Source organism: Choloepus didactylus, chromosome 5 (genome assembly GCF_015220235.1).
Source record: "Choloepus didactylus isolate mChoDid1 chromosome 5, mChoDid1.pri, whole genome shotgun sequence".
NCBI classification, from domain to species: domain Eukaryota; kingdom Metazoa; phylum Chordata; class Mammalia; order Pilosa; family Megalonychidae; genus Choloepus; species Choloepus didactylus.
Window position 1 is genome coordinate 38,492,265 of NC_051311.1, and position 25,108 is coordinate 38,517,372.

At 46.6% G+C, this 25,108-nt stretch overlaps 1 protein-coding gene across 1 annotated transcript; it reads right to left on the minus strand.

Annotated features, from left to right (window-relative positions):
• Positions 1 to 5,333: 5,333 nt before the first annotated feature.
• Positions 5,334 to 11,956, minus strand: AOC1 (amine oxidase copper containing 1). The gene is made up of 5 exons (XM_037835831.1): positions 11,879 to 11,956; positions 8,204 to 9,792; positions 6,533 to 6,818; positions 5,997 to 6,129; positions 5,334 to 5,676 (listed from the first exon to the last, which is right to left on the minus strand). Exons 2-5 carry the CDS (start codon positions 9,789 to 9,791, stop codon positions 5,407 to 5,409), a joined length of 2,277 nt encoding a protein of 758 aa, XP_037691759.1. The 5' UTR covers position 9,792; positions 11,879 to 11,956; the 3' UTR covers positions 5,334 to 5,406.
• Between the last annotated feature and the right edge of the window lie 13,152 nt (positions 11,957 to 25,108).

Below are 25,108 nucleotides of genomic sequence, written 5' to 3' on the forward strand. Positions count from 1 at the left end.
CTAGGCTGCAGCTCCTCCAAAATGTCACTCTTAGTTGCTCTTGGGGTGTTTGTCCTCTCTTAGCTTCTCTGGAGCAAAAGTCTGCTTTCAAAGGCTGTTTCCAAAATGTTGCTCTGTAAGCTGCATCTCCTCTTTCAGCTCCTGTGTGTTCTTCAAAGTGTCCCTCTTGGCTGTAGCAAGCTTGCTCCTTCTGTCTGAGCTTATATAGTGCTCCAGTAAACCAATCAAGGCCCACGCTGAATGGGCAGTGCCACACCTCCATGGAAATTAATCAGAGTTATCACCCACAGTTGAGTGGGGTGCATTTCCATGAAAACAACCTAATCCAAACATTCCAACTTAATCAACACTAATATGTCTGCCCACACAAGACTGCATCAAAGATAATGGCATCTGGGGAGACATAATACATCCAAACTGGCAAACCCTCCTTTCCTTCTTCCTTCCTCCCTTCCTTTTTCAAAATTTAGATGTGAAGTTTTTAAAAATAGACAATAAAGGAGGAGAGAATCTAAGATGGTGGCATAGAGAAAAGTGGAAGCTAAGTAGTCCCCCTGGAACAACTAAAAAAACCAGAAACAACTAGTAAATAATCCGGAATAACTGCAGGGGGGCAAATGTGACTGTCCACTCATCATACACCAACCTGAATTGGGAGGAATGCCCGAGATCACAGCATAAAATCTGTAAGTAAGAACTGCAGATCCAAATCGGAAGACCCCTCCCCCACAGCCCGAGCTACAAAGCCTCATGGTGCCAGAGAGAAGCTTTCTCCCAGCAAGTGAATATAGCTCAGCTGAGCTCCAACTGGGGTTTTAATTAGCGAGTGTGAACTGCTCACTACAGGTACGAATCCCCAACAAGTAGACAGAGGCTTTGGGTGACGACTGACTTTGGGGAGTTGGAGGGTCGCCTCGGACTAGCTCTGTTCCTTTTTTTGACTCAGTGGAGAAAGTCTCAGCCATTTTCAGTTCCCAGTTCTGTGACCCAGACAGGGGTGTGGCACAGGCAGAGAGAGACCATTGAAATGCTAATGACCTCCCCCTAGGGGGTCTATCTTCTCTAAGAGGAAAGATGTGGGGCCCAGCTCTACTACCTGCCTTTCATTCAGAACTTGGGGAAAAAGAGCCACACCTCCCTACACCAGTCAAAAATTATAAGCTAACAGGCGCCACCTACTGGGCAGAAAAGCCCAGTGACTGGAGGCATCAGAGGGTGTACCAATTTTCTAAGACACACCCTCAGGGAAACCAGATACTGAATATTTCTTCCTTCTGGGACCTTAGCCCATTCTGGTCTGAGGAGGCCTGATTGGGGGTAACCAAGGAAATCATGCCTAGACAACAGAAAACTACAACCTACACCAAGAAAAATGAGGTTATGGCCCGGGCAGGGGAACAAACTTGCACTTCAACTGTGATGCAGGAATTGAAACAACTAATAATAAGTCAATTAAAAAATTTTAGGGAAGATATGGCAAAAGAGATGAACCATATAATGAAAACACAGGATGTACATAAGGTAGAAATTTAAAGTTCAAAAAACCAACTGGCAGAATCTATGGAAATGAAAGGCACAACAGAAGATGAAAGACACACTGGAAACATACAACAGCAGATCTCAAGAGGCGGAAGAAAACATTCAGGAACTGGAGAACAAGGCACCTGAAAACCTACACGCAAAAGAACAGATAGAGAAAAGAATGGAAAAATACAAGCAACGTCTCCAGGAACTTAAAGACAAAACGAAAAGCAAGAATTTACCTGTCATTGGTGTCCCAGAAGGAAAAGAGAAGGGAAAAGGGGCAGAAACAATAATAGAGGAAATAATGAAAATTTCCCATCTCTTATGAAAGACATAAAATTATGGATCCAAGAAGGGCAGTGTACCCCAAACAGAATAGATCTGGATAGGCCTACGCCAAGACACTTAATAATCAGATTATCAAACATCAAAGATAGAGAATCCTGAAAGCAGCAAGAGAGAAACGATCTATCACATACAAAGGAAGCTTGATAAGACTACGTGTGGATTTCTCAATAGAAACCATGGAGGCAAGAAGGAAGTGGGATGATATATTTAAGATACTGAAAGAGAAAAACCACCAACCAAGAATCCTATATCAGGCAAAACTATCCTTCACATATGAGGGAGAGCTTAAAATATTCTCTGACAAACAGACAATGACCGAGTTTGTAAACAAGATACCTGCTCTACAGGAAACACTAAAGGAAGCGCTGAAGACAGAAAGGAAAAGACGAGAGTGAGAGGTTTGGAAAACAATTTTGGGAGATAGTAGCACAGCAATGTAAGTACACTGAACAAAGATGACTGTGAATATGGTTGAAAGAGGAAGGCTGGGATCATGTGGGACACCAGAACAAAAGATGAACGATAAAAACTGGGACTGTGTAACTCAGGGAAACCTAGGATGCTCAACGATTGTAATAAAAGGTACAAATATGTTTTTACACGAGGTAGAACAAATGAATGTTAACATTGCAAGATGTTAAAAATAGGGTGGGATTGGGGGGGAAATACAATCAATGCAAACTAGAGGCTAGAATTAACAGAAACATTGTATTATGCTTCCTTTAATGTAACAAAAGCAATATACCAAAGCTAAATGCATATGGTGGGGGGTGGGGAATAGGGGAAGGGTATGGGACTCCAGGCATTGGTGATGTTGTCTGACTCTTTATTCTAGTTTAGGTTAATGCTATCTTTCCTTTTGTCACCTTCTAGCTATCAAGTTTTTGTTTGTTTGTTTGTTTTTCTCTCTCTTGCCTTTTTCTTTTGACTTCTTTGACTCTCCGTCTTTGTGGAAGAAATGTCCTTATATACAGAGTGGCGATGGTGCTCAATACACAAATACGTGACTATACGGGGAACCAATGATTGTTTACTTAGGATGGAGTGTATAGTGTTTGAACAAAACCATCTTAAAAGAAATGGGTTGATGAAGAAACCTTGAGGGCACTATATTGAGTGAAATAAGACAGACACATAAAGACAAATATTGCAGGGTCTCACTGATATGAATTAATTATAATATGTAAACTCATAGACATGAAATATAAGTTGCCAGGACAGAGAATGAGGCTTAAGAATGGGGAACAGTTGCTTAGTATGAGCAGAATGTTCAACTAGGGTGAACTTAAAATATTTGGAAATGGACAGGGGTGATGGTAGCATGTAATGAGAATAACTAAGTGTTGAAAGGTGTGTGAAGGTGGTGAAAAGTGTAAGCTCAGAGTCATGCATGTCACCAGAAGGAAAGTTGGAAGTTAGAAAACGGGAATGTATAAAACAGTGAATCTTGCGGTGGACAATGTCCATGATTAACTATACAAATATTAGAAATCTCTCTCACAAACTAGAACAAATGTATGTCACTATAACTAGAGGTTAATAATAGAGAGTCATATAGGGAAAAAATATATACCTATTACAAACTATATACTACAGTTAGTAGTATTTTAACATTATTTCATCAACAGTAACAAATGTACTCTACCAGAACTATGAATCAACAATGGAGGGGGGGCATGGTTAAGGGTATGGAATGATGTGAGTTTCCTTTTTTTGTCTTTGTTTCTTTTCTGGAGTAGTGAAAGTGTTCTAAAAATTGAAAAAAAAAAATGTGTTCATGGATGCACAACTGTATGAGGGTACCCAGGGGCAAGTGATTGTACACTTTGGATCTTTGGATAGTTGTATGGTATCTGAACAATCTCAATGAAAAAATCAATTAAAAAATGAAAAAAAATAGGCAATACATTCACATGATTAAAAAATAAAAACAATATAAACATGTTTTGCTCTTTTTATATGCAAATCTTATTGAGATATATTCACATACCATATATTCCATCCAAAGTAATGCAGTCAGTGTCTCACAGTATCATCACACTCAATTTCAGACCATTTTCATTGTTCCACAAAGAAATATATCAGATAGGCATGAAAAAAGAAAACCCCAAACACCCCATATCCCTTATGCCCCCTCTATTATTGACCCCTAGTATTGGCATGGCACACCTGCCACTGCTGATGAAAAAACAGTAAGATATTACTGTTAACCATAGTCCCTAGCCTGCAACAGATAATTTCCCCCCATATACTACTCTGTTGTTAACTTTTTTGTACAAGTGTTGTACCTTTGTACTAGTTTATGCAACAACTTATGTATATTTGCTGTGTTGATTGGTGACATATATGACTCTCAACAACCCCTTTCAAATTCACCCACCATACAGCACCATTTCTTCTGATAATCCCAATAATGAGCTACCCTCACCTCCATCCATTTCCAAACATTTAAGTGCAACCTTGTTGAAAACTCTTTATATATCAGGCAACTGCTCCCCCTTCTCTAGCTTCTGTAATCCTAGGTATCCTATATTCTACCTTTTAAGACCCCGAGTTTACATATTCTAGTTAGTTCATATTAGTGAAATCATTCAGTATTTGTCCTTTTGTGGTTGGCTTATTTCACTTAGCATTATGTCCTCAAGGTTCACAACATGGACATGTTTTACATCGAGAAATACTGATGCTATCCCTGTCCTCATCCACCTATCTTCCCCCATCAACTACAGCTAACCATTTTTTAGTAGTTTCTTGTGTACCTTTTAAAGCTAATACAAGTATAGATATGTATTTCTTCCCTTCTTCTCTTCCACGGAAGTTAGCGTACTATATATATTGTTTTTGTGCCAATTTTCTTTTCTTATTTCATATAGCTTGAAGACCTTTCCATATCAGTACACAGAGAAGATCCTCACTCGTATTTCTTTTACAGTCACTAAACAGTACAGTGTATTCTTGTGCTGTAGTTCATTCAACTGGTCTCTCCTATAGATGGACATTTGGGTTGTCACCGGACTTTTGCTATTATAAACAATACTGCAATGAGTAACCTTGTACATGTATTTTTCCTGTGTTTATAGGGAGAATGCTGTGATAAATTCCTACAAGTAGGATTAGTGTGCCAAAGGGTAATCCTAATAGATTTTTCCAAATTGTCTTCTTTATGGGGTGCACCATTTTGCACGCCCATCAGCAATGAAGGAGTTATCCTCCGTCTCCACAGTAGTGAGTTGTCAGCCTTAGGTATATATTTTTTAAACAGCCTTACAGGCAAAAATTAGTATTTCATTGAGTTTCCTATGACTTAGCAACGGAGGTCTTCTGTGGATTAGAGTAGACCAAGTGTGCCTGTAGCCCTCGGTTAAATGCTCTGATATGTACATTTGTGTCCTGCATGCATGGCCTGTGCGTGTGTCCCCTCGAGCACTGCGCCTCCCTCCCCAAGAAACAACAAATAGAGCTGGACTCCTAGGGGTTTATTGTCAGTATGTGAGGAGCTCAGGCTTCAGGGCGATTTGGGGGTCTGGAGCCCCTTCACACAGGCCTGTAGGTTCCATTGTATGTAAAGGAGGGAAGCTCCCAGCAGTCCCCAGGCTCCTCAGGAATCCAACGCTCAACGGAGCTGTGGCCGCTGTCCCGAGGCCACACGATCACAGTGTCTCTGGACATCACGGAAGGGTCCTCTGGGAAGAAGTTGAAGGGACGGAGCAGGAAGCCCACAGAGTTTCCCGGCGTGGCTGTGTTGGGAATATCCTCTGAGTGTGGGATGTGTAGGAAACCCACTGTCACCCAGGCCACCAAGTCCTGTGGGAGGAAGGGAATGGGCAGTGGTGAGGAAGTTCAGAGGAGGAGAGAGGGAGGTGGGCTTTAGGGGGCAGGGCATTTTCAGTCAGATCTAGAAATTTCTCTGGAGCCCCTCGAGCCCCATTTTAAAGACCTGGGCACATCTGTAATGACTTCTGAATGTGTTTTACATATAGCAAGTCACCACTGTCCATCCTGGAATTAGGGACAGATTCAGGCAAAGGGTGCTTAGGGTTCTCTGCTGGTGAGAAGCGGGGTCTTGGGGCTGGGGCTGGAAGAGGGCAGGGCCAGAGCTGGGCAGGGCTGGGGGCAGCCAGTACCTCATTTTCAATCTTCTCATTGTTGTGAAGGAATTCCTCAAAGACCACAGGGGGGTCCCAGGGGTCGTTCTGGTTGTAGATGCTGCTGCTGAACAGCTCGGACTCCTGGTACTTGGTCACTGCCAGGGGGTACCTGCCAGGGCCGAGGGGGAGCCTTGGGACCCTGGGTGCCAGGGTGGCCTCCTAGCCCCTTCCAGGGACCATCTTCAGGGTCAATGAAGGGGGAAAATTTCCTGACTTCCCCCAATGGGAGCTCTCCTCCAAGGCTCAGCACTAAGCGTGAGTTCCTTCCTCCCCCTCATGAAATGCACAGACACATACACACAAACACACACACAGACACACTTGCAAAGATACACAGACACACTCAGAAACACAGACATGCACACCCAGCTATACATAGAGAAAACATACAACCACACAAACACGGAGTCACACAGAGACAGAAACATGGACATACATATATGCAGACAGACACCCAGGGACACGAAGAGGAGCCCCCAGTCCTCCCCAGCCTCCCTGGGCACTCCCCTCACCTGGCCCAGGTGACAGCCTGCTCCTCCTGCCAGCCCTTGGGCAGCACCTGGTGGGCCATGGAGTGGATCTGCACACGGTAGCTGCGTTTATGGCCCCAGGGATTCTCCTTGGGGCTGGTGAAGAGCAGGTACTTGGGCAAGGTCCGACCAAAGTGAAAGGCTGCGTGGCGCTCACGGCGGTACTGCCTCTGCTTCAGGGTTGGCTGGACCAGGTGGTATCTGGGGTTCCAGGGGTTTGTGATGTTCTCCAGCTTCATCTGCAGTGTCTGGAAACTATTCCTAGTGCCTGGACATGTTCAGGGATAAGGGAGAATGAGCATCCACCTCCCTGAACTGGAGCATCCTTGTTCTGCACTTGGCTTTCCCTCCCAAATCACATCTGACAGCCAGCCATTGGGAATGGAGAGCATGGCTGGGGGGCTGCACTGAGCTAGGGGTGGGGGGAGAAGGAAAGGAGTAAAAATGCAGGAGGAACTAGGAGACCACTCAGAGGCTGGACACAGCAGTTGCAGCAAATCTGTTATTCCTCTGAAGAGCTGGACTCCAAGCCCGATTATTGTGGCTGCAGCTCGTGAGAGCAGGGCAGCTCATCTCTCCCCAGGCTGGTGTCCAGCGCCCTTCAGGGCCCAAAGGGGAGAGGGAGGCTGCGTGGGTGGAGGCCTCCTATCTGGTCCTGGTGGCCTTGCTCTGTCCTGTGATTTGACTTATCAGGCCAAATCCCGTCGTTGCACCATAGCTTCCCAGGTTCTGCATTCAATGGCGACACCACTAATCCAAGAGACATGAGTATTTCCAGACAACGCTCCACTCCACCTCCAAGTGCCAGTCAGCTACATTTCTTACACACCTAGGCATTATCCCACACCCCTGTGCACATACTCCTATTTATCCCACCTCTCTGTAGGGTCAAGGCAGCCCCAGGGCAAGTTCTGAGCTGGAGCATGATGCCAAGGACCCGCTCATTCCATAGCCATAGCATCCAGTGTAAAACTTTGGCAGTAGTAACTTTCACCATTTTTCAGGAGCACAAAAAGTTCTAGCTCTGCAGGTTTCACAGAAGTAGCCTGGGCAGATACTCGTGATTTGATGCCACCAAGGGAGTTTTAGTGGCATCTCCTGGAAAAAGTGTAAATTATTGTTCTGAGGTAGATGCTGGAGTAGGTGAGTGTGGTGGTTTGAATTGTACCCCTCCCCCCCAAACAAAAAGAAAGGCTCAGGTTCTAAGCCTGGTACCTGTGAATTGACCTGATTTGGAAATAGGGTATTTGCAGATGCAGTCAAGTGACAATGAGATCCTACAGGGTTAGGGTGGGCACTAAACCCACCGTGACTGGTGTCCTTATGAGAAGAGGGAAATTTGGACACAGAGATGCAGGTACAAGGGAGAGGATGGTCATGTGAAGACTGAGATGGACACAGGACTGAGGCTGCCCCAAGCTGTGGGACACCTGGGCCACCAGAAGCAGAAAGAGGCAAAGGAGCATCCTTCCCTAGCGGTTTTGGAGGGGGCACGGCCCTGCCAACACCTTGACTTTGGCCGTCTGGCCTCCACACCTGTAAGAGACTACATTTCTGTTGTTTGCAGCCTTCCCCCCTCCCCCCTCCCCCCCATTGGTGGTCCTTTGTTGCGGCAGCCCTAGGCCACTGAGACAGAGGAAGCCCAAGTCCTACCTGCCACATCCAGGTCAACGCGGTAATGCACCAAGTGCGTGTGCATGTTGCCAAGGAGGTGGGTGTGCAGGCGGGTGCCATAGCGCAGCCCCTCAGGTGTGTAGAAGGTGGCATACACGTAGCCGGTGGCATGCATCTTGGCCTCCATGACCCCATTGGGGTAGAAGAGGAAGTCCCAAATGTAATCGTAATTGTAGACAGTTGAAGTTGTCCGCAGTACGAGTGCCTGGCCCTTCAGCCCTGCGTAGAAGTTGAAGCCACCATTGAAGTTGGAATTAAAATGCCGCCGAATGGGCACCCCTGTGGGCATCTCAAAGAGGCAGAGGGCTCGGGGATAGTGGATGGGGCCATCGGCATCGTAGGAGTGGAGAGCGTCTAAGAAGGTGGCAGTCTCCGGGCAGTCAATGCCAGGGGCTAGCTCATGACTGACGCTGCCCAAGCCCCAGCCTGCGTCGATGTAGTTGGTCTGCATGCCTGCAGGTGTGTGTCCTCCGTACAGCGCCACCGCCTCTTGCACACTCACCTCATAGGCTACACGCTCTCCCCCGAAGTTCACGTTCAGGATCTGCAACCCTGAGGAGGAGCGCAATCTGAAGGCAAAGCTCCAGCCCCCGTAGAGCACAGTGTTGCCTTCCAGTCTGTAGCGGGGGCCTTGGGGCTGGACCACGTAGGGGCTTTTCATGGTGATGGGGGTGGGGAAGGCCCCACGTGGCTTGTAGGAGGAGAAGAGGGGTGGCTTCTCTGTGTGGTTACACTCCTTGCCCTTGAGAGGTAGGTCCTCCAGGATCACCAGATCCACCTCTCCGTCATTATACTTCCTCGCTAGTTCTTCTGGGCTCCTGTAGAACTTCCCATTGTACCAGACCTGCTCCACTGTCCAGTCTCGGGAGTCTGTGCTCCCATGGTTCACAAGGAGCTCCAGCCCAGTGGGGTGCAAGAAGTAGCCTTCTACATAGCGCTGTATGATAAACCAACTGCTGCGCTGACCGGAAGCCAAGCCTCGGGGGGCCGTGTCGGTGAAGGTCAGGCACCGGTCCTGACAGTCTTGGAATGAGAAGCCTGTGGTATGGAGGAAAAATGGATGCAGGGGTTTGGTGACTTCCTGCAGGAGGTGGCTCAGGAGGATGTACTCAGCTGAGGACAGGGGTCTGGATGCCCAGGAGCGGTGGCGCCCTGGCCTGAGGGGCAGCACTCGCAGATAGTAGGGCTGTGGCAGAGGCCCCACAGCAAACTCAGTGATATTGGGCTTCTCCTGGGCGCCAAAGAAGATGACAGCCCGGGCTTCCCGAACAGGACGCCTTCCACTTCCATCCAAAAATTTCAGCACCTGTTGCTTCCTGGGCAGCAGCATCTCAACAAGGAACACAGAGTTCTTGGCCATGGTCAAAGCCTTGGAGGACTCCAGCTTCAGATCCTTCTTGGACTGAAGGAAGCTGTGCACGGCCTTCAGCTCATTGGCACTTAGATCCGCGAACACCCCGGCCTTGCTGTGCAGGCTGGATCGGGAGGGCGCTGCTGCCACCAACATCTGCAGCACCAGGATCCCAGCCATGCTCCAGCCAAGTGCCAGGGCCTCTCGACCCATCATTCTGGAATGTGGGAGAGAAGAAGAAGTTAGTTGGGTTATGGGAGGAAATGGGTTTCCATCAGGCTAGGGCTTTGCAGTACAATGTCCCTTAACCTGGTGGTCTTCCTACAGACTTAGCATCCTCCTCTTCCCCCTACTCCAAAGTCCTGAGTGACAGTTGGGTTCCCCAGTCCCACACACATTTCCCATGCCACTCAGGTCCTTGTCCATGCTTTCCATCCATTGTGATTCTCCTCTCTCCTCGCTGGCCTTCCCACCAGTGCTCTTGTCCTGTGGATTTTCTTACCTTTGTAAGCCCCCTCTTCTTCCCCTTTTCTGTACTTTTTCTTAAGCAGACAGCACCCCATACTCTTATCTCTCCATGCTTAGATTATGGAAGCTAGTGGCCTTCTGAAGGCAAAGCCACCTGGAGCCATGGCTCATCAGTATGCAGCCAAGTGCTGATGCTGTCATGGAGAGGTGAGTGACCGTTTCAATAGCCAAACTACATTTTTGGCAAAAACAAGTATGTTTTGAAATTTAGTGTAGACGCACTTTGAAATTCAGTGTAGAAGTTATGAGTGGGCTCTGGAGGTAGGCTGCTTGGGGTTGAGTCCTAGGAAGTCACGTCACTTACTAGCTGTGTGACCTGGGGCAAGTGGCTTAAACTCTCTGGGCCTCACTTTTCCCAACAATAAAATAGAAATAATAACAACAGTACCTACCTCCTAGAGTGGTTGAGAGAATTAAATCAGGTAATAAATGTAAAGTGTTTAGAGCAAGGCCTGCCTTATAGTAAGGAATAGGCTTTCTGAGGCTGCAAGGAGAATGTGATCACTGGGCACTGGGGACACTTATTTTTTTTTTTTTGGTTTTGGTTTTCGGAAAAGGTATTTCACCCATCGCATAGCAAATTCACAGATGATATTGGGAACACAACTCATTTGTTAGCTAGAGGCCATATTTCCCTCAGGAACTCTTCTCTCCAGAGAAGCTAAATTTCATGGTGTCCCTTTCCTCATCCAGACTCTCACTGCCAATTTCATATCCCTCAGCTCCTTTCAAACTTGGCCAAAGCCTTACACCCCTTAGGACCTTCTGATTTGGGGCCCTACCTAACTTAGTTTACTTCTGTACTCCTTGCTCCTTCAGCATTTTGTATTTAGTTTGTACACGAATGTGTAGCTCAGTGAATGGTGTTTGGAGGGTCTGAAGGGTGTTTGCCTGGTGTTAAGTCGAAACCCGTCTGAGAAGTCCTTCTCTCCACTCTGGCATCCCCCACCCAGCTTGGTGCTCTGCTGCTGCCCAGGTTTGTTTCTACAGACAAGACCTGTCATGGAGACACCCCCCTGGTTGTATCTTTTTCCTCAGACACCTTGGGAAGGTTGCAGGACTCTCAGGACTATTCTCTCCAGGGCTCAGAAGGTGCCGGTGAGAAAAAGGGGCTGCTGGGGGAGTCCAGAAACAGCATATGGAGTGAGATCTTGTTCTACTAGTACATTCCAGCCTTTTGCACTTTTTTATAACCTCTTATCCCTAAATTTCTTCCCACCTTCCTAAGAAGGACACAGCTGTGGAAGAGACCTGTGGTTCTGAGACTAGCTAATCTTGTGACTCTTCCTTTAAACTGACCTTGGTGATTCCTTTACCCTTCCCCTGGTCGGGCCCCCAGCACAAGCCTCTGCTCCAGTATGCAAGTGAGCCATGCAAGTGGGCAGTGAGCAAGGTAGACGATGGCAATAATCCTTAAAGGAGAAGTGAGAACTCAGTGGCCCCTGGGATTTCCACACCAGGAAACATGAAGCAGGACCTCTCCACCCCAAATCTCATCTCCTGCATCCCTAGAATGGCGTCCACCTCCTCATTGTGCATGGCCCCATGCTCACCTCGCCCCTGGGCAGTTTTACATCTGTTCTCTCGGCTGCAACTGGAGACACCTGGAACCTTCTGTGGCTCCCTCTGGGCTCTTGCCCTTGGCTCTTTGGCCCTCTTCCCTCTCGTTCCGTCGGTTCTCCCTCCCTCCTCACTCCACTCCCTTCTTCCCTTGCTTCTCTCCCCTTCCCTTTCCCCCCTTTTCCACTCTCCCCAAGAATCCCATCAGGACGTACTTGTCAGCTTTCAGCTGGGCTTGCCTCTGCTGCCAGGCTTTGTCCCTGGGCTCCGATCCCCGACTGGCCCTCTTAAAGCTGTAGGTGCAATTGGACCCCGCCCTGGGAGGGAGGGACAGGGTGAGGCCTGGGCTGACCGAGGTGAGGATCTGTGCCCATGCCCGGGGTGGGGGTGGGGAGGGCACAGTGAGCAGGTCCTTGGCGGCTGCAGCCCGCTGAGGGCTTCCTGAGGCTCCCCTCGCCCTTCGCCACTTGGCAGCCAGAGCACCACACCACACATGTCCTGGGTCTGTTTCCCTGTCAATCCTCTGTCCCAGGGCACCTTCCACAAGAAATCGGGCTTAGTTTTCTCTGTTATAAGCTGTGCACTGCCATAATCTGTTAAAGCAGGGGATGAGTTTCAGGTGCCAGAGAAAAGGAAAAAGGGAAATTTCCCAATAAGTAGTGGTCTGTTTACACAGACAAAGTCCAGGGCTAGTAGAGACTGGTAAACATTAAAACAGACATTTGACTCATCTGTAGACTCGGGAACCAGAGACAGAATTTTGGGGGTGAGAGAAGCCACTGTGTTGAGACTTGAGAAGAAATCTTAGTAACCATCTCTAGAACTCTGACAGGATTCAGAAAGGAAGGAGTCAGCTGGGGACAAAGTAGGTCAGGGCGTCTGAGACCATAGCCCAGAGAGAGGGGAAGGAACAGGGAAGCCCGGAGAGGGGCACTCGTGCTGGAGGGAGCAGTAGCAAAGTTGCTTGGTTAGGTGGAAAGGGCCACCTCCGGCCCTGAGTGAGTTCAGGGATGGGGGAAAGAATCGAGGTGGGACTAGTGCATGACTTAGAAGAACGAAGAGGCCATTTTATCCCCTTGGTCACCGAGTCTCAATTGCTCAGGGATTACGTATTCTTTTGGATTTATATGGAATTTGTATTTCTCATCTTTACCCTTCCTGCTGCTTGCATTGCAAATTGTGTTTGTTGGCAGCTACATGAATGAAGAAAGGAGAAAACAGTTAGTCAACTTGGTGCTTGTTTGCAATTCCAAAAGGCTTTGGTGTCTCCAAGAAGGAAGATTAGCTTTAAATGCTAAAATGATGATTCATACAATTACTAAGCTTAGAGCTTTCCTCCTTGTTGGTCTGAGGGACTGAGAGTTGGTTACTCTCACTTATGGGCTCACCAACTCCACGGAGACTTGAGGGGGTTTGGCTGAGAAGTGTTCCAAGAAGTGTGATCTGTTTTTGTTCCACAAAAGACACCATGGGCAAAGTTAATGGAATAAGGACAGATTGGGAGAAGATACTTACAAAGATTAAAAGTAAAAGAATGAAGTTTGACACTTAGCTCACACCATATACAAAAACTAACTCAAAATAGATCAAAGGCGTACATGTCAGAGCTAAAACTGTAAACTCTTAGAAGAAAACTTAGGGGTAAATTTTCATGACCTTAGATTTAGCAAGGGATTATTAGGTTTGATACCAAAGCCCAAACTGAACATGCAAATGCAAGGAAAAAAAATAGATAAATCGGATTTCATCAGAATTAAAATTCTTTGTGCTTCAAAGGACATTATCAAGAGACTTAAAAGACAATGCACAGAATGGGAGAAAATGTTCACAAATCATTTATCTATAAGGGACTTGTATCTAGCATATATAAAGAACACTTACAATTCAACAATAAAAAGATAAATAACTCAATTAAAAATGGGCCAAGGGATCTAGATAAGCATTTTTCCAGGGAAGATAAACAAATGGTCAACAAGACATGAAAAGACGCTCATCATCATTAGTCATCAGGGAAAAGCGAATAAAAACTACAGGCAGGTACCTCTTCACACCCACTAGGATGGCTAGTCAGATAATAACAAGTATTGGCAAGAATGGAATCCTCATACAGTGCTGACAGGAATGTAAAATGGTGCAGCTGCTTTGGAGAACAGTCTGGAAGTGTTTCAAATGACTAAACAGAGTCACCCTATGACCTGTAATTCCACTCCTACATATATACTCAAGAAAATGAAATCATACGTTCCCACAAAGACTTGTACACAAATGTGCATAGCAGCATTTATTCATAATAGTCAAAAGGAAGAAGCAACCTGAATGTCTAGCAACTGTTTAATGGATAAACAAAATGTATTTGGAGAATTATTTAGCCATAAAAAGGAATGACGTACTGATTCATGTGATTTCATGGATGAATCCTGAAAACATTATTCTAAGTGAGGAGGGCACAGACACAAAAGGCCATGCATAGTATGACATAATTTATTCGAAATGTCCTGAAGAAGCAAATAAAGTAGATTAAAGATTGCTTAGGTTTGGGGGATATGGGAAGAAGGAGGAAATAGTCAAAAGGTACAGAGATTCTTTCTGAGGTGATGAAAATGTTCTAAAATTGACCATGGCGATGGTTGTACATGTGGATATGCTAAAATCCATTGAATCATATTCTTTAAATGGGTGAATTGCATGGTGTTCTACTGTGCTAATGCTGCCAGAATGCAAAACACCAGAGATGGATTGGCTTTTATAAAAGGAGGTTTATATGGTTACACAGTTACAGTCTTAAGGCCATAAAGTGTCCAAGGTAACACAGCAGCAATCGGGTACCTTCACTGGAGGATGGCCAATGGTGTCCGGAAATCCTCTGTTAGCTGGGAAGGCACATGGCTGGTGTCTGTTCCAAAGTTCTGGTTTCAAAATGGCTTTCTCCAGGATGTTCCTCTCTAGGCTGCAGTTTCTCAAAAATGTCACTCTTAGTTGCACTTGGGGTATTTGTCCTCTCTTGGCTTCTCCGGAGCAAGGGTCTGCTTTCAACAGCTGTCTTCAAAGTGTCTGTCATCTGCAGCTCCTGTGCTTTCTTCAAAGTGTCCCTCTTGGCTGTAGCTCCTCTTCAAAACATCACTCACAGCTGCACTGAGTTCCCTCTGCCTGTCAGCTGATTTATATGGCTCCACTGATCAAGGCCCACCCTGAATGGGTGGGGCCACACCTCCATGGAAATATCTAATCAGAGTTATCACCTACAGTTGGGTGGGGCACATTCCATGGAAACACTCAAAGAATTCCTATCTAATCAGCACTAAAATGTCTGCCCCACAAGATTGCATCAAAGATAATGGCATTGGGGGACATAATACATTCAAACCGGCACACATAGTATACGAATTATATTTCAATAATGCTGTTCAAAAAAGTGGGGGGGAGGGGGAGCTGATATGAAGCATACAGAAGGAACTCCTACAAGTCAGCCAGAAAGATTGGCAATCTCGACAGAAACATGGGGAAAGAATGTCAAAGGCAATTACAGAAGAGGAAACCACAAGGGCTAAAGAGATATGAAAAAAAATTAAAGATCAATCAGTGGTTATTGGGGAAATGCAAATTGCTAAACAATGAGATAAAATTCCTGGCAGGAATGAGGAAGCTGGACAAAGCCAGGTGTTGGCAGGGATGTGGGGAAGCAGGAAGTCTCCTGCAGGGCTGGGGGGCAGGGGATGTAGGTGGCACGGCCACTGTGTGGTGCACTCTGGCAGGACGTGAATGAATGACACAGTTGGGCTCCCCGTAGGACTCGGCAATTCTGCTTCTTCGTATCTATCCCCAAGAAATTCTCATGCTGGTCTGTGAGGTGGAAGGAGTGCAGACCAGGATTCTCCCCGCAGCCTTGCTGAGGAGGTGGAGAGTTGGAGGCCACCTGGGTGTCCATTGCCAGGATAGAGGACCAGCAGGATGTGGGGTGCTGGCAGCTGTCAGATCCAGAAGAGGGATGTCCACGTGACAACACCAGCAGATCTCTAGTAAGAAACAAGATAATTACAGGACGCGATACAGTTATGTGAATTAAAGCACGTGCATGCGAAGCAGCCTGACTCTTTTTCAAGAACAGATACAAAAAAGAATATACACTGAACACATTAGGATGGTTGTGGGGAAGGGGCGATGGGAGTGGGGAATAAGTTGGTGAGTAAATTCACACATCCATCTATCCATCCATCCATCCATCCATCCATCCATCTATCCATCCATCCAAGCTAGAGGCCGTCTATGGGCCAGTGATGATGATGGATCTGCAACACGTGTCCACAAATAAACTAAAAGAAGGGCCTGAAAAGAAAGGCTACGTTTCTGAGGGTTATTACACCCAGAATAGAGATGGCTGCTGGACACACCACAGGTTTAATGCTTGGAGGGTGAAGGATGGTGATGGTGAGGTAGGGTGGACCAGTATTTTCATTTTCTCTGTAGGAGTACATAAAATGTTCATAAACATGTATGTGGAAAAATAAATATCACAGGGCAGCACAGAATAAGTACAACATGAGTGATTCTGAGAGCCAGGCCTGCAAGAGTCCCAAAGGTGACATTTGGGACAACCAGCCTCTCAGGCCAGTTCCTCTGCCCTCGCCTCCCATGGACGGCCTCACAGAGTGCCTGGAATGTGGCAGGGGAGTGATTTCCGAGCCCTGGGGTCCAGGGTGCTGCTGCCTGAGGGATCCACGGAGAAGAACCGGAGTGGGGTCTCTGAATGCAGGAGGACTTAGGAGGAAGAGAATATTCTAGGCAGGTGACAAGGAGGAGCAGAGTCATGGAATTGAGGATGAGTGTTGGGCTTCCCAGGATGCTGTGCAGTGGAGGGTTTGCACGGTGAATCAGGTGGGGTTTGAGCTATTAAGAAGGCAGAGGTGGAGAAGATACCTGGGGAGATGGTCAAAACGAGGAAGGCCCCTTGCGGACTTCCACAGATGTGGGGTGGAGAAGAGGGAATTAGGGAATGCAATGGAGACTGAGCTGGGGAACCCTTTAAGAGAGACCCCAAGAAAACTGACCCAAGCATAGGCTTCGAGCAGGAAAGCTGGGGTGTAGCCTTGGTCTTTGACTCAGTTTGTGCACATTCTGGCCAAGGGAATTGAAATGGAAAATTCCTGAATTCTGGCTCTATTGCATTGTCACCCTTTTTGGCTCCTGGTCCCTCCCTATTGCAGGTGACCTTGATTTCTGAGATATAGTTCTTCCATTCCTAGGGTTAATGATTGATGAAAACTGTAGATAACACATGGGCAAAGATTGTGTCCTGTAAGTTCTATGCACTTGCCTTTCTTAAAGGGGCAGAACCGGGGGATTTGGGGTTGGAGATATTGGGGAGGAGGAAAGCAAGTCCACTCTGAATCCTGAAGATGGATTTAACATCAGTTAGACCAGTAGTGTGTAGGCAGAGGTCAGAGCCCACAGCCTGCCCATTGTTAACTTTCAATAATGGTTTTCAGAAAGTCATAACACATCCAGAGATAGTTTGAGATAATCTGGAGACTGGGAATTGTTTCTGCAGAATCACGGGCAATGGTGCCACAGGTTTCTGTACTAGGGCCCATGTGGCATTGGCTGGTGAAGTCACCTTTAGGCGAATGAAGCCAAGATCCTGAGTTCTGTCACTGATTAGGGAAGATGGGTATGAAAAGAGAAAACCCTGTCATTTTCCAAATGCAGATCCAGTGGAGCTGCAGACCATGTGGAGCCCAAGCAATCCCACCCTAATATGGGAAACCATCTCCAAGTGCCAAGCCTGCCTCCACCATTGGCTGGTGGTTTCATTTTTGCCATTCATCTGTTCACTCAACAAATATTTATTGAGCACCCACTCTGGGTCAGGACTGATCCATGGCTGGCATCTGGGAACTTGACTTTTGGAACATTCATTTCCTGTCCTAGCCTCTTAGACTTGTTTATACAAACAATGTTGTTTATGGTGACCACCTGCTTTCCTTTGGGGAGTCTGGAATCTTGGTAGTCATGCTCGGCAGAGAATGGCCCTATGTGACCAGCCCCCAATGAAAACCCTGGGTCTGAGCCTCACATGAGCTTCCCTGGGCAAATGTGTTGCACTTGGGTGGCTGGGTTCACTGCTGGAGGTAGGGAGTGCTCAGTGTGGTCCTTCCCAGGAGACCTCTCCAGACTCCGTCCCACGTGTCTTTTCCCCTCACTAACCCATGGGTATCCTCGTTGTGTGGCTGCAACAAACTTTAGCCATAAGTATGACTGTACAGTTAGTGCAGTAAGTCCTTTCAGGGACAGAAGTGGTGCTGTAAGGTGTCACAGTGATCTTATAAGTGTCTTATGGGTGGTGTCAGAAGCGGAAGCATAAACAATCTGCCAAGGGTGGGTGCAGCATGTCAGGGAGTGGTGAGTGCTAAGGAGGAAAACTGAAGCCAGGAGGGGTGTTAAAGAGTGAGGTGGGGGAGGACTTTGAAACTTTGGTCAGAAAAGTCCACATGGAGAAAGTGACATTTGAGTAAAGGCCTGATAGGAGTGAAGAGTGAGCCATGGGGATATCTGGGGGAGAGCATTTCAGGCAGAAGGAGCAGCAAAGGCCCTGATGTGGAGTCAGGGGACAAATGGCTGCCTGCACGGAGGGAGCGAGGATGCATGGGGAGGCAGGTGGTGGGAGGTGAGATAAAGAGTGGCAGGGATGGACCAGACCCTGTAGGGCCCCTGGCTGTCACTCTGAGCGGGACTGGAGGCCTTTGGTGGGTGTGTGCAGAGGAGTGACATGAACTGATTTGCACTTTAACCAGTGCCGTCTTGGCAGTGGTGTTGGAAATAGAATGAAATGAATGACGTGTTCATGGCAGAAGCGGGAGCCCAGTTAGGAGGCTGTCGTATGATCTTGGTGAAGAATGATCGTAGCTGAGGGTAGAAGTGGAGAGAAGTGGTCAGATTATAGATCTACTCGGAAGGGAGAGCCAATAGGATTTGCTGACAGATTGGTGCAAGAAAAGAGGAGTCAAGGATGACTCCAAGCTATCTGGCCTGAGCTGCTGAGATGGAGTAGCCAGAAACCGAATAATAATGCTCCCGGGTGTGATGGGGGCCCGGCCATGGCTGCTGTTCCTACCCCAGGCCTTTGGCACTGGATTCAAGGCTCATGATGGGAAGGGAGGAGTCAGAGCAGCAGGTTGTATCAGAGGCCAGGGCTTGGTACCCCAGCGGCTCTTGGCACCTTGGCAAAACGCACCTGGCCGTGCTGGTGGGTGGATATCTTTATGGTCAAACACTACATCCCACTGTTCCCCTCAACTGTGTCTGATGTCTTGGGGCCTGGCCAGTAGACACAGCAGGATTCTTGCTTGCCCACAGCTCTTGTTATTAGCTACCTCATAAAATCTACACTGGATTTTGAAAACAAAGACAATCAAGAGGCCAGAAAATCTGGAAGCTGAACTTAAAATCAGTTGGAAACACTTTGAAATGAAGAAGTATGATCTTACATGGTGAAAGGATGTGTCTGTTTGAAGCCGTCTTGGTGGCTGTAAGCTCTGGGCACAGACAGCAGGCAGGGAGTAGCCCCTTGGAAATCTCCTGACAGTCACTGCCTTCGTGCCAGCCTTTTGCTGGGCCTGATTTTGGGAGGAGATACAGCAGAGTGATTCCTGGAATGGGATTTAGAATTGGGCAAGTCGGTTAACTTCTTAAACTTCAGTTTTTTCATCTATAAAATGGGAATAATAATAGACATAAGGGTGTGATAAGATTGTTAGAGGATCAAATGAGACTATGTATCTAAAGCACTTAGGTGTTTTTGACACCTAGGAATCATCAGTCAATGTTAGCTGCTATCATTATGATTATGACAACTACTCCTGCTAGCAGGCCCTGGCTGGGAGGATGGGAGAGTGGGTCATGCAGAGTCTCCTGGAAGGGCCTTGAGATGGTGATGGGGTGGGGATTGGTGCTCCTAGATTTTCTCCTTGCCCTGCTCCATAAAATCAGACAGTCCTTTTAGTTTACATCTATCTTAGGAACAAAGTAGTTTCATTAAAAGGCTTCCCATTCACCTCTGTCTGTTTTTAAGCCTTTTGTTTTCCTTTCCAAGAGTTCCCTTTCCCTCTCTTTTAGGTGAGGGAGTCGTTGACCATCTTATGAATCAGGACTTCCAGAACCAGCTTGTGGAAGGCCCTGGGCTTGAATCTGGGAAAGCTAGGTCTGGCTGGCTTGCTTGCTGGGGTTGTGCCCGTCAAGCCCTCTTTAATGATAAGGTGGCCCTGTCAGGGTGTCATTCGTTACAGATACCACCTGTAATAAACCAACCCAGAATTACAAGAAAGACTGCTGTCTCCTTCAAACTGGTTCTCATACTGGTTTCTAATTGGCTACCAAGTTCTTTCAGTTCTTATTTCTAAATAGCTCTGGACTTCTCCCCAGCTCACATTCTTCCTCAGTGTAGTCTGTGTCAGGGTTTCTCAACCCTGCACTACTGACATTTGGGGTAGTGAGGCAGGATAGAATAGGGCATCAAGGCTGTGGTCCCTGGTCTTTTATTCATCTTCAAAAGAGTTAATGCAAACCTGCAAAGCTTCAACTGCAGACTTCATGGGGCCAAAATTTCCCCTAAAGCTCTGAAACCTCCCCAAACCATAAAAGCTTGTAAAATCATGGGCCCAAATCACATTCTTAATGACAGAAAGCATGGGGTCTTCAAGGTTGTTAAACATCTGCCCAAAGACAAATTTTAGATGCTTGACTGGAAGGTCACAAATTCTGATAGCTATCTTCTCCTAGAATAAAAAGACACCTGGTGTTCACAGGTTGAGATGAGAAAATCACTGTGAGACTTCCCTATAAAACAAGCTAACCCACTGCCTCTTGGTGTGTGTGCTTCTCCCTTGAACACATCTGCATTATCTCTTTAACGTGTATTCTTTCTCTCTTTCTTTAATAAACTTTACTACTTATTCGTACTGGCCCCTCTCGTCTCTGAATTCTTTCCATGGCCAGAGTCCCGAACCTGTCTGCCTGGCACTGTTGGCAACTATTCTTTGGTGCGAGGGGCTGCCCTGTACATTGTAGGATGTTTAGCAGCATTCCTGGCCTCTATTCATGAGATGCTACTAGCAGCCCCCTCCAAACCCCTGCCCAGTTGTGACAACCAAAAATGTCTTCAGACGTGCCAAATATCTCTGGGGGGGAGGGATTAATGCCCCCTCCCATCCCACCCCCCGTTGAGAGCCAATGGTCTATGTTTAAACTCACATGATTTTACCTGGAAACTGCAATAGCTTCCTAACTCCCTGCCTCTTGTCTTGGGAATTGCTCCAATCTGTCCTTCACGCTTTTGCTAGAACACAAATCTGACCATGGTCCCTTTCCAGCTTTGGTGAGTTCCTGTGTCCTCTTGAATAAAATTTAAATGATTTAATTTGTCATTAAAAATCCCTTACAGGTGACAGTGTGATTTTGAAGACCTTGTGGATCACACCTCCTTTGTCTAGTGTATGGATGAGTGGAGGAATGGGGATAAAAACTAAAGGACAAATGGGGTGGGATGGGGGGATGATTTGGGTGTTTGTTTTTTTCACTTTTATTTTTTATTCTTGTTCTGGTTCTTTCTGATGTAAGGAAAATGTTCAGAGATAGACTGTGGTGATGAACGCATAACTATGTTATACTGTGGACAGTGGATTGTATATCATGGATGATTGTATGGTGTGTGAATGTATTTCAGTAAAACTGAATTTAATAATAAAAAAAAAAATCCCTTACAGTCCAGCCCCAATCTTCCCCCATCCCCACCCCCACTAGCCCCCTAGGCTCCAGCGGTTCGAGCCTCCTGCCTTCACCAGCACTGTTCTCTCTGCCCAAAAGTCTCCCTTGTCTCACCTGGTGAACTCTCTTCCTTTAAGGCTCAGCACAAAAGCCACCTCCTTTAACACTTGAGAGCTGTGTCTTTTCCTCTCTGATTTCCGGGCACTTACCCCTTTTCTCTCTTATTGCACTTCTCACACTGCTTCCTAACTATTCACTCACGAATCTGTCTTCTACTGCTTCCTTGGGGTCAGGGACTGTCACTGAATTTATTCAAACAGAAAGCACCTGGCATATCGTGGGTGCCCAGGTTTTGTTTTCAGAATGAGTGAACAGATCTCGTGGATAAGGAAGGTAGAGGAGATGTTAGAAAAGCTTTTATTAATTTCCAGATGGCATTCGAATAAAGAAAAATGCTCGATGAGGCACTTTCAATGGTCACTGTTAAGATGGCCACGAGGATGGCGTCTAGGGGCACTCCCAAAGGATGTTGTCACCTGGGACAAAGAGTCTCTGTATGACATCACAGGCACCCTAAGACAAGAACAGCTGAGAGTGGTTTGGGTCAGAGCTAGCTTCATGGGGTGCGACTTGCGCAGCCACCCAGGGCCCTTCAGAAAGGCCCTGCCCTTGGTTTAATGCCCTCCTGTCACTGTCTTGAAATTCTTAATACTTTTTTGAACAAGGGGCCCAGTGCTTTCATTTTACACTAGGCTCTGCAGAATTATATAGCTGATACTGGTTTGAGTTTAGAAGGTTAAGGAGTCGTAGGGCCAGAAGACTGGGTGGAGGATAGGAAGGCAAGCCCAGGGTAGAGAATGAAGTCAGATTACCGAGGCGGATAAGATTAAGGGGTGAGGCTGAATTGGCAGAGGGACGTAGGTCATATATCAGGAAGAGAAGCCCAGGCAGATTGGTGGCAGCAGAAACATGTAACAGATAATTGAGGCCAAAGTCTCAGCTGATTCTGGGCTTAACTCTTGCTGGCTCCAATTCTCTGCTTTCGATTTTTCCTTTTTAGCTCCAGGCCTCTTCTATGAGGACCCATTTGCTGAAGTAATGAGTGCTAGACAAGGGGTTATTTCTGTAAATGCAAATGCCTATTTGCAAGGACACAGCATCTGGGGCAGGTGGGAGGTTGGGGACTAAAGGAGCAAGATTTAAGGTGCCACTTTGAGCTGGGTCTGGTTTACATTTGCATCCTATTCCAGCACCAGAAGGCAGCAGTTGGCACAGGGAGCCCTGAGGCTATTCAAAAATGTGGACTCTAGTCTACTCCTGCCACCATCAAAATGCAGGGAGAGCCTGACAGGTCATCACACAGCAGAAGTTACGCCCCAGGTGTTCTTCCAGCTTCTGGACTGCTTTTGCTAAAGGCTGTGAGATTTTATAAATAGCAAGAAAAAGAAAAAATATGTATTATCATACATTATTCACAACAGTAGAGGGATGGATGGGGTTCAGGCAAGCAGTTCAGATCAAGTAGCCAGACACAGAATCAAAGACTCCAGAACAGGATGAGGCTTAAAGAACAATAAGGAGACAAGGCTCGGAGGCTTGGAGAGCCTGCTGGCTCTGTAGGATTAGGACCCGTGCCGTTCATGCCAGATTCGAGGCCTTGTTCTCTGGTTGATTTTTTTTTTTTTTTTTTTTTTTAACAAGTTTCCACCCGTATGAGCTGTGCTAAGGGGAAGTGGAGCAAGGGTCTGGGCCTTTGCACCCATGTTAAAGCGTGGCAGCCCATGCTGGCAGGAAACCTAAAGGATGAGACACTGAAGAGCTACAGCAGAGGCCACTGACTGCTCTTTTCTACAATTAGGAGAAAGAGAGGCTCTGGGTTTCACCAAGTGTGGGTTCCCAGGGCCCGGGCCCCCTCCCCTGCATAGTGATTTCACATAGCCGCCTACTTGACCTGGACAGACTTAAAAGTCATCAGACCTCCCCAGGGGAGGAACAGTGTGTTGCTAAGAAAGCATTGAAACTACCCTCCTCTGATCACTGTTGATAACGAATCTCCACACTCTTGTGTCACAAGACCCTGCCGAAACTCTGTTCTAACCCTTATAAACCAGCTCCTGGCATCCCCCACTTTTGCAGAGCGCTAACTTCCATCTTTCCCAGCCTGCCGTTGCTGTGGAACAAATCTCCTGTAAGTAAGTCCTATTAAACTCATGTCTAACTCCATGCCTGGCATGTCCTTCAGTCTTGGGGCTAAACTGGGTTGGAACACTAAGGAACAAATACTAACAACCACGGCACCCCTTCCCTGTTTAATCCCGAAGACAACTCTGCAAAGAAAGCATCATCTCTGAGGTTGCACAACTTGTAAATGGCAGAACCAGGATTTGAACCTGGGTCTCTCTGGCTCCAAAACGTGCAGCCTTTCCCCAAAGGACATGCTTTCCTATGTAAGGTTGTATCAAGAAATAACATGTCTTGAGGCCTCTATTCCCTTTGCCCTGTTTACTTAGTCCAGAAACTCCTTCAAAATATATTGCTGGAAAGTGGCTTTTGTGTCTATACTAAGATGGGTGTTTGAGAAAAAAAAGACCACTGTACCATTAAATCCATGCCTTTGCTTATATGTGCTTTTAAAAAGCTTCAAGCAAATATTAGACCTTGAAAATTCCTTTTACTATCTCAATGTTATGATTTACCCTTGAAGGTAGATCCCAAGTCAGAAAAATAAGCTTTTTGTAGGGATTAGATATTTTTTGCACCTAAATACATGCTTAATCTCTGATTTTTAAGCTGACAAAATCTGTTTGGTATAAATCCAGACTCCATTCACCGGAGGTCACCTCCAAAAGCTCAGACCCTTGTCACTGCCCAGCAGCACCAATGGGTAGCTTATTTGTTGAGCTCTCAAGTCCAGGAGGAGTTTATCTTGGTAAGGAAACAAGTGAGGCCCAAACTGAGCAGATTCCAAAGCTAACAAGAGAGGATAATGAAGTTGATGTGGATGATTGTATTTATAGAGTGTCCACAGGGAGCTGAAGCAGGATAGGATAGGGCATCAAGGCTGTGGTCCCTGGTCTTCTATTCAGCTTCGGAAGAGTTAATGCAAACCTACAAAGCTTCAACTACAGACTTCATGGAGCCAAAATTTCCCCTCAAGTTCTGAAGGCTCCCCAAACCATAAACACTTGTAAAATCACAGGCCCAAAGCAAATTCTCAGTTAATAACAAAAAGCATAGGGCCATGAAAGTTGTTAAACATCTGCCCAAAGACAAATTTTAGATATGCAAGGGCAGGTCACAGGTTCTGATCACAGTGATAACTGTCTCCTCCTAGAAAGAAGACACCAGGTGTTCAAAGATCAAGATATTAAGATCACAGTAAAACTTTCATATGTAGCAAGGCAACCCACTCCCCCCTCGGTGCATACTTCTCCCTGAACATGCCCACATTGTTGCTTTAATGTGTCTTCTTTCTCTTTGTCTTTAATAAACTTTACTACTTATTGCTACTGATTCCTCTCATCTCTGAATTCTTTCTGCAGTGACAGTCCCAAACCTGGAACAGGGTTCTGTCTGGCACTGTTGCCAGCAGGGCACCGATTACAGAGAGTGTGGTGAGAACATTGAAGCGAACATCTACAGCACTGACCACATGGCAGACACTGTTCTAAGTGCTTTACATACATGAT